This window comes from Sinocyclocheilus anshuiensis, unplaced genomic scaffold (assembly GCF_001515605.1).
Source record: "Sinocyclocheilus anshuiensis isolate Anshui unplaced genomic scaffold, SAMN03320099.WGS_v1.1 scaffold366, whole genome shotgun sequence".
Lineage (NCBI taxonomy): Eukaryota > Metazoa > Chordata > Actinopteri > Cypriniformes > Cyprinidae > Sinocyclocheilus > Sinocyclocheilus anshuiensis.
Genome location: NW_015547673.1, coordinates 331,146 through 341,505, shown reverse-complemented (window position 1 = coordinate 341,505; position 10,360 = coordinate 331,146). Strand labels below are relative to the sequence as shown.

General features: G+C 38.4%; 1 protein-coding gene across 1 annotated transcript; it reads right to left on the bottom strand.

Moving 5' to 3' along the window:
- Nucleotides 1-4,567: 4,567 nt before the first annotated feature.
- LOC107702833 (ammonium transporter Rh type B-like) lies at nucleotides 4,568-6,511 on the bottom strand. The gene is made up of 2 exons (XM_016505254.1): nucleotides 6,032-6,511; nucleotides 4,568-5,719 (listed from the first exon to the last, which is right to left on the bottom strand). The coding sequence occupies exons 1-2, from the start codon at nucleotides 6,476-6,478 to the stop codon at nucleotides 4,724-4,726; spliced, it is 1,443 nt and encodes a 480-aa protein (XP_016360740.1). The 5' UTR covers nucleotides 6,479-6,511; the 3' UTR covers nucleotides 4,568-4,723.
- Between the last annotated feature and the right edge of the window lie 3,849 nt (nucleotides 6,512-10,360).

Sequence of the window (10,360 nt, the reverse complement as noted above, 5' to 3'; positions counted from 1 at the left end):
TATAGATAGAAATCAGAGCTTCCGTATCTGCCAGGGTGACTTGCAGTTCGATTCCACATTATTTAAAGTCATGCAAAGATAAACATGCTGGGACAGTGTCACGATTAAGCCATATTGGCTGCGTGCTGTTGGATACAGAGGTTTCACTCTGCGGATGATGATGATGATGATGATGTCCTGTTCATCATGAAGTATAGAATATCTGAATTTAATTCACATTGATGCAAAGGGCTTTTTGATATCATTTTATCAGATTCGTCTTATCCTTCCCCAAGGCTGAAGGCATAAAGAAGTGTCACTACACCTTGTGTTGTATAGCATGTCGTTCCTTATCTTCCCTTGAAAGGGGCAGTAAACTCGAAAGCCACCCCAAATTGGCCAAAGCATAACTAGAAATAAGCACTGTGAAAATTCAAACTTAGCTTCTTTCTCACATATCTACATTCAGTCACTTTTTATCTTTATTTCATGTCCTTGCTATGGAGCACTGCTGTGGGAAACCTGAAGTAAACATCGTTAGAATGCATATAGATTTATCATGATGCTTTTTATGCAATGCTGACTTGTAACTATCCTGCAACAGTGGTACTAGTCAACTAACAGGGCTTATAAAATAACCAGCGAGCTGAATTTGAAATCGCAGGTGTTTCAGAAGGTGCAAATGATATTTGTAAGTGATTGCTGAAGCGGCGTGTATGAAAATGTTCAAGTGCAATATTGAGAATGCCGACTTGTATGGAATGAGCTATTTAGCCAGACTTGAAGTTAATCGAGGGAAGAGAAGTTGCCAAAGTTGATTTATCATGTTGTATTTGGATATACACTCTAAAAAATAAAGGTCCTGCATTGGCATCAGTGGTTCTGTGAAGAACCTTTAAAGGAATAGTTTGCCCCAAAATCTGAAGAAAATTTACTGTCAGACCCTCAGGCCATCCAAGTTGTCGATGAGTTTGTTTCTTCTTCAGAACAGATTTGGCGAAATTTAGCATTACATCACTTGCTGACCAATGGAGTGAATGGGTGCCGTCAGACAGCTGATAACACATCACAATAATCCACACCACTCCAGTCCATCAGTAACATCTTCTGAAGTCAAAAGCTGTATGTTTGTAAGAAACAAATCCATCATTAAGGGGTTTTAACTTTAAACTGTCACTTCTGGCCAAAATGCCAGTTCTGTTATCAAAATCCACTGACATTGACCAATGGAGTGAATGGGTGCCGTCAGACAGCTGATAACACATCACAATAATCCACACCACTCCAGTCCATCAGTAACATCTTCTGAAGTCAAAAGCTGTGTGTTTGTAAGGGGTTTTAACTTTAAACTGTCACTTCTGGCCAAAATGTCAGTTCTGTTATCAAAATCCACTGACATATTTGTTTATAACTGTTTTGGCCTGTTTTTGCTTGTAAACTGTGCTTGATCTGTGCGTATTTCCCTCCTGATTCAGACTAGATGACTTTTTCACTGAAGAAAGTAATTTTACAGATAAAGGTCTTATTATACTTTAGCCGAAAACAACAGTTTAAAGTTGAAAACACACAATGGATTATTGTGATGTTTTTATCAGTTGTTTGAACTCTCATTCTGACGGCACCCATTCACTGCAGAGGATCCATTGGTGGTCAAGTGATAGCTAGATATAGATATAAGAGTTATAAACTTTGTCAGACAATGTCTGACATTTTTCTTGCGTAACGGTATGTTTCTTGCACAATAAATCTTTACAAACAAAATACAACATTTCACAATAGACAGAATAAATGCAGTGGAATTAAAAAAACACACAATTCAATTTATGTGCCATTTATGGATTTAATGCTAAATTTCTCCAAATCTGTTCTGATGAAGAAACAAACTCATTGACATCTTGGATGGCCTGAGGGTAAGAACATTTTCAGCAAATTGTCATTTTTGAGTGAGCTATTCCTTCAGCATCCATTCTGGAAAAAGGTTCTTCAGATTATTACATATTTTTCACACTAAGGGGAAAAAAGGCTCTTTTAAGAACTGTTCAAATAAATTTTATTTGAGGAACCCAAAATTAATTTGCTACAAAACCCCACTTTTGGAACCTTTATTTTTAAGAGTATATATTTTTAAGGGCTTTTGCAGTTACTTTAGATTGGCGGGAGAATTGAATCATCATTCGTTCAGTGCTCCTGATACCTGTTTCGGCATGTTGGTGTTTTAACTCCAGAAATTCACCAGGCCTCAGCTCAATCATCGTTTCAAATTTTAAGCATTTCTTCTGATTTTCTAATGGCAACGTACATCTTCAGATACGTCCGAGATCTGAAACTTTCCCAGCAGTGTGTGCAGGAGCCGACATTTCTACTTTCTCCATAGGAGGGCGGTTTGACACTTTTTGTATGGTAGTCTGTGTAGATCCAAAGACAGTGATTTGATTAGTGATGTGTTTTGTTTTCTGCTTCAGTTTTCACAAGGAGTCATAATGGTGTGTTTGTGAGTGTGATTGTAACGGGGAAAGAGGTGGCGTGTTTCTGTTACTTTATGTATATGACTGTGTGGCGTATCACTCTGTTGGAAAAAGAGAGGTTAAACTGTGGCAGTTACTTTTGTAAATATATGACACATTATAGTTATCTTAGCCTAGCTGTTTAATTTGTGTGTCCATGCACGTTTAATATTTTAAAAATAAATAGAAAATTGTGTCTCAATTGTGTTATATGAAAATGTATTTAAACTAGATATCTTAAATTGTTGTTTTATCTTGTCAAAAGCTTCTATGTTCTATGAATAATGGTTTGTCTGGACCATTTTATAGACTTGTCTGCACAAAATGCAATAAAGTTCAAGTTATTTATTACAATTATTTTTGAGTTTTCATTTGTAAGCAAAACAAATCAGTGGTTGTTTCTTCTAATAAACAGTATAATATGGAGTTTTTGCACAGTCATGGTGAGAATCTTCCTTAGCAACAATATTTCTATTCAAACATTTCATTCAGAATTCAAATTAAGTGTATTTAGAAGTAAAAAATGCTCTTTACTTTTCAGTGCAAATATTGATGGGTGCTACTTACACAAAATGTAAATACTAATAAAATAAAAAACTAATATGCTGTTTGTGTTGAAGGTATATCTTATCAATGTTGGTTTGAATTAGTGAGAATAGCCTTGGTTATTTACACAGAGATGAAATATATATAGTTCATATAAATGAATTAAATTAAATGACAAATATCCAAAACAACCAAGAAAAATTGCTCTCACAGCTCAAAATCTTTTTTTTTTTTTTTAACATTTCTAATGAGGTGAAATAATTCCATGTTGCATATTTTGCATACATTGAGCAGCGTAGCCTTACATTACAAAAGACTGTCACATTATTTAACCATGCATTTACAGCCTAACTTGATAATATTCTAACTGCAGCAATACATTTTATAGTATATGCATGTAGTAAAACTGTGTATATTTACTAATATATTTATGTGCATATCTACATATAGAAGAGATAGGCCATGACCCCAAGAAATACAATCAACCTGTTAATTTATAACTTTTCATCAAGATAACATTCATGCCCTGTAAATGTAATGTAGTTCATATTTCACAGTTTTTGAACTGTTTAACTTTAGTCCTGTTTATCTTTTGCTCAGTGAGGAAGGTGTCGCCGCTCTAACTCAGTGTGAAATACAGATTCCTAAGGATGTGCTTACAATACTCAGATATCATTTATCATCCAAGTGTAATCTTGTGAAAAGGAAGTGCATTTCACTTGTAGTGTACTACAAATTTTAAAGTGTTCTAAAAAATAAACTGCAGATAATATATTACTGAAATAAAAAGCCACTTAAGCATACCTAAAGAGAAAGACTTTGACTATGTTTCTTAACACACTTAAGTACACTTTTAATTTGCATATTAGGAATTGACATCTTATATACATAAGTATAATATCTTAGCAATCTATAAAATGTGTATTTTAATAAGTGCACTTTGTGATCATGTTAAATTCAGCATTTTACCTCAAAGTACATTTTATATTATTGTGCGTATTAAGTACTTATTTTCATGTGTCGACTAACATATTAAAGTACTGGATTATAATTTTAGCTGTAGTGTGTTACTTGATATTACATTTAAAGTTAATGTATTTTAAATGTACTAAATTGCAACTTCATTACAATTATGTCTAAATACATGATATACATGTTTCAATAGAAATTACATTAAAATATATATTTACTTTACAAATGTTCATCAGTTCATTCATCAGTACATATTTAACCACATTTCAATAGAAGTAATTATGAAGTTACACATAAAGATGTATTTAATTGGGTCAGAAAACTCTCTTAAGTTCAGCTATTGCATGTAAAATAAATGTAAACTATAATACATTTTAATTCAATTGCAAATAACATGAAATTTTTCATTAAAGTATATATTATTTCCATAACTACTCTTTTTAAAATTATGCTAAAGAGTAGCATACTTCTTTTTCACAAGGGTAATCTGAAATGTATTAATGAATTAGATTATTCATAAAATATATTCTACAAATAAACATTTGATCAAAATCAAACATGCACTTTATATATTTTGATACACAGTATACAAACCTCATCCTATCAAATATTAAAATAAACTATTTTTTGGGTCAATACAATCACAGTTAGCAGTTCTGAAGTTCACAACAGTCCTACATTGACATTTATTCCTCATACTGATGCTCAGTATTTTTCTTGCTTCAGTCAGCATCAGTTTTGTTTGTGTCTCTGAGAACATAGGACCATACGTCCTGCGGACCGTTTACACAGTTGTAGTCTGGAGGAACATTAAAGAAGAGCTCATCATCAAAGCATTTCTCATCACTGGGGGAAGCCAGATATGGTAGCTTGAGTACCACACCAGTCAGCAAACCCCCCACTGCTGCCACCGCAATAGTCCCGAACACAGCAGCCACCTGAAAGAGGGCCTGTTCCTGTGCGGTCCGACCCAAACCAGCTTCCAGATCCGGGATCAATTCCTGCAACCTCGCTAGTAGAGGGTCTCCTTCTGGAGGGGCCCGGTGAGAGAAGGTCTGGTAGAGACTGGGGCCATACGTTTCCTCGGTCGCCAGCAGGATGCCGCAGATTCCAGCTAGGCTGGAAATGAGTCCCGTCAGGCCGTGCAGGTTGTGTATGCCGCACTGATCCTGCAACCGCAGCCGGCGCGCCAGGAACGGGCTCAGGTATTTGTACCCCAGCATGCACGCAATGCATCCCAAGATGCCAAGCACATAAGCAGCGACCGGCGAAATCATCATGTCCACCGAAGCACCGACAGTTACTCCACCGGCCAATGTTACGTTCTGTACATCGGCCATGCTGATCTTGCCGTTCTTGCTGAGCATGCGGGACAGGGCGAAGGCGGTGATTGTGGAGGCACTGAGACCTATGAACGTGTGGAGAACGGCTCGGTGCTGGTCGTCACCTTTGAAGGTCAACGCTGAGTTGAAAGAGGGCCAGAACACCCAGAGGAACAGGGTTCCCATTACAGATAGCACATCTGACTGATAGCTTGTCACCTCTTTTGGGTGTCCCTCGTTTAGGCTGGGCCTGTACAGGACAAAGGTGACACCCAGTCCGAAGTAGCAGGCAAAAATATGGATGAGGATGGAGCCACCGGCATCGTTGATCTTCAGGTATTTCACTACAGCCCATTCTGTGATACCAAACACAGGGATCTCCAGCAAGGCCATGATCTGCACAATACACAGTATGTAGAATGAGGATGTGTGATATGAGCAAATTTACATATTCATTTAGCAGATGCTTTTATTTACAACTTATAAATGAGGTATTACAAGGGATTGATCATGGTGATGTAAATGTTCTAACAAAAGTGTGATTATCACATGATTGTCCTAAAACTTAATGTAACGCCTAGGTAGCACACATCTTGCACTGTACCTTTGCAGTGCTGCAGCCTTTTGACAATGGAAAATAAAGCAAAACATCTTTTGTAGATTCAATATCTAATTTCAAGCCACCTGCTGCAAAAATAATCAACTTACCAGGAGTTGCACAGGGCTCGTCTTCCCCAACACTGCTCCAAAAGAAATCAGCACAACAGCACAAGCAAACTCGGCATTGATCAGATTCAGCACACCAAGATGAATCTTCCCATCATAGTAAAACTGAAAGAAGCCCTGCACCAGAATGGCCCACTGAATGGTAAATGTGGCGATTAGGAAGTTAAACACCATTCCACCAAATCCATAGCGCCGTAAAAATGCCAGAAGGCAGCCGAATCCGAGAAATATCATCACCTGAATGTCAGCAAAAAATGGATAGTTCTGATACAATGAGTTCTCCATGGGCTGTGTCTGGTTGTTCTGTAGAAGTGCATTAGCATCATCTTCATATGTCACAAAGAATGCATAGAGAACAACAATCATGACCTCCAATGCAAAAATTAGTGCAGGGAGCCGCACACGCAGATTGGTAGATTTATTTTTCATTTTGACTGTAACAGCGCACAGCCAGCAGCTCTGCACCGCTTTCTCTTCTTGTAACACTTATTTATTTTATCTACTGTAGTTTGATAAGCAGAATGCTGGCCATTGGCTAAAACATGAAGTTACATCATCCACATGCTGCTTTAGGCAAAGGGGAAGCCAACTGCACTTTGTCCTTAGTCATAACCATTCCCAGGATTTTAAATCACTCAGCAGTTTTTCAACTTCAACAAAGGGTATAGTAAAGACTCGGTTTAAATCATATCACAAAAGAGTGACTGATAGGAAGAGAAAGGCATAAAGAAACATTAACATTTATTGCAAAGATCAATGGCACAATCAGTTAAAAAGTCATGATAGAAGCACACAGCTGAGTTCAGAGCAATGCACTTTCAACAGGGGTTCACATTATTGTTTCCTAATAGTGCTGATAACACAGTATAAAACGATCTGCTCATTTGCATTTAAATACGCAAAAGTGCATCTTTTAGAAAGCCAGCGAGATTTCATTTGAAAGATGTTAATGATGATGAAGTCATGAGAGTAAAAATAAAATCCAATCAGTTTATAAGTGTGTTTTAAATCTTGTTGAGCTTCAGGAAAAGTATTGTGGAAGCTTTCAGCTGTGTGTCTATGTATGTTAACTGCTGGATGGTCAGGCAGACAGACAGACAGAAAGAGACCAACTGACAGACAGATCAATCGACAGACAGACCAATTGATCGATCGATCGATCGACAGACAGACAGACAGACAGACAGACAGACAGACAGACAGACAGATAGATAGATAGATAGATAGATAGATAGATAGAGTGTGCTCTTTTATTGCAGTTGCCCACTGATCTTTCTTCTGCTGTAGTTTTTGTATGCACACTATGAACTGTTGTTTGGAAGTACATGCTGACCCATCAGAACAAACAGCACCTCTGTGTCTATATTAGTCTGAAGATAAGATTATATTCTGTCTATGTAAGATGCAAGAAGTCCTTGAGAGTCTATTTATGGAAGATATTGTTCTCAACATTTCGGTTATAACAAATTTCCAGTTATTAACATCGTAAATCTACCAGCTTTTATATATAAATATTAATTGAAAATGTAATGCATATTTATAACTCTCATGCTTTGTGTTTTCTTACGTTTACCTATAAAAATCTAGTTAATGCTGCTGCATGAGTGTTTCCAGAATCAGATTCCTAGATTCCAGATTCCAAATTCCCTGTTTACACATACAAGGAATTTGTTTTGGTGACAGGAGCTTCCACGGCACAAAGAGAATGACAGTGACAAGACAAGACACAGATAATTAAAAGAATAAAAATAGGATAAGTAAATAGGAAATAACAATATACAAAATAGACAATAGATGGTATTTGTGTGTACAAGTATGTTATGTACAAATGCAAGGAAATTTTAAAAGAGGTGTAGGAAACTTTTTCCTCGTCGAAGCAGAGACCAGGAGACGTTGTGATATCTTTCATACAGAAGTTACTCTTTATTGAGGACTCGCTGTGCGTCGCTGCAGTCATCCAAGTCTGACTATAGCTCAGCACAGTAGAGTTTATACCTTTCAAGGGGCAGGGATACATAGAGGTGGAGACAATCTAAACAGAGCATGCAAATGCAGTACAGGAATCAGCCCGTAACCGGAATTTCTCCAGCCCTGATCTCATCAGCATAACAGTGTGATAGTCTCAGTAATCTGGTTCATTTGACTAACAATAAGAGAACAGGAACTGACCAGAACCTCTTGCTACAAACTTTGCTTAAGAGAATCATTTGTCTGATGTCATCATATTTACCTTAAATGCTAAATACAATGTACATAACTTTTTCAGTTTATATACTATTACATTGGAACCTAGATATAACATTTTATACATTTGTAATCCAACAGAGGTATGCGTGTTAAATAAATAAATAAATGTATAGATGTTGTGTATTACACGTTTATTGCCAAGTTAACTGTTCATCAGAGAGATTGCCTGAGGGAAGAAACTGTTCTTATGCCTGGCCGTTCTGGTGCTCAGTGCTCTTTAGAGCCGACCAGACGGCAACAGTTCAAAGAGGAAGCTGGCTGGGTGTGAGAGGTCCAGAATGATTTTGCCAGCTCTTTTACTCACTCTGGATGAGTGCAGTTCTTGGCGAGTGGGGAGGGTTGTACCAGTGATTCGCTCAGCAGTCCTGACTATCCGCTGTAGTCTTCTGAGGCCTGATTTTTAGTAGCTGAGCTGAACCAGACAGTTATAGAAGTGCAGAGGACAGATGCAATGACTGCAGAGTAGAACTGTATCAGCAGGTCCTGTGGCAGGTTGAACTTCCTCAGCTGAAGGAAATACAGCCTCTGCTGGGCCTTTTTGACAATGTGAGTGTCCCATTTAGGTCCTGAGAGATGGTGGTGCCCAGGAACCTGAATGACACAACTGCAGCCACAGTGCTGTTCATGATGGTGAGCGGGGGGAGACCAGGGGGGTTTCTCCTGAAGTCCACTATCATCTCCACAGTTTTGAGCGTGTTCATCTCCAGGTTGTTGTGACTGCACCAGACAGCCAGCTCTTTAACCCCCTTTCTGACTCGTCACCGTCCTGGATGAGGCAGATGACTGTAGTGTCGTCTGCAAACTTCAGGAGCTTGACAGAGGGATCCTTTGCAGTGCAGTCATTGGTGTAGAGGGAGAAGAGCAGTGGGGAGAGAACACATCCCTGAGGGGCACCAGTGCTGATCGTACGGGTGCTAGATGAGAATTTTCCCAGCCTCACTAGCTGCTGCCTGTCTGTCAGGAAGCTGGAGATCCACTGACAGATGGAGGTGGGCACGGAGAGCTGGGTTAATTTGGACAGGAGGAGGTTTGGGATGATAGTGTTGAAGGCCGAGCTGAAGTCCACAAACAGGATCCTCACATAAGTCCCTGGTCTGTCCAGATGTTGTAGTATATAATGCAGTCCCATGTTGATTGCATCATCCACAGACCCGTTTGCTTGGTAAGCAAACTGCAGGGGGTCCAGCAAGGGTCCAGTGATGTCCTTCAGACAAGCCAACACCAGTCTCTCAAACGACTTCATGACCACAGATAGGGCAACAGGTCTGTAAAGTCCTGTGATTTTGGGGTTCTTTGGGATGGGGATGATGTTGGAGCGTTTGAAGCAGGAAGGAGCTTCGCACAGTGATCTGTAGAAGATTTGTGTAAAGATGGGGGCCAGCTGGTCAGCACAGGATTTCAGACAGGCTATTTCTATTTCACAGACCAGGGGGTTGCTGGAGGTGTTAATGGATCCATGGAGAGAAGGTCAGAATGGGTGACCTTTCAAATTTGTTTGTCATCAAACTGTATTTTTTCACATCTAGACAGTAATGGAAATACTATCATGGATTTTTTTTTTTTATGTATTTTTTTGTCAAATGTATAGTTTACATTCATCACTACATGTTTTCCCAACTATGATGACTTCTGCTTCTGAGAACCCCGGAAATGTGAAAAGAGTCCATACAGTTCAGCCTAGTTTTTACATTTGCTTTTTCCAAAGCAACTTAGATTGCATTCAAGGTATAGCCTATATTCTTCTTCTTATTATTTTTAATCAGTTTATGCAGTTCCTTGGAATCGAACCCATGACCTTGACTAATGCCATGCTTTATTGTTTGAGCTATACACCAATTTCGGTGTTTGCAAACAGTGATGACCTTTTTTGTGGGCGGAGCCTATCTGGTGGCAGAAAATGACCGTTTTAAAGGGGTCATATGAATAAAAAGAACATTATTTTGTATATTTGGTGTAATGAAATGTGTTTATGCGGTTTAAAGTAAAAAAACACATTATTTTCCACATACTGTACATTATTGTTTCTCCTCTATGCCCCGCCTTTCTGAAACGCGTCGATTTTTA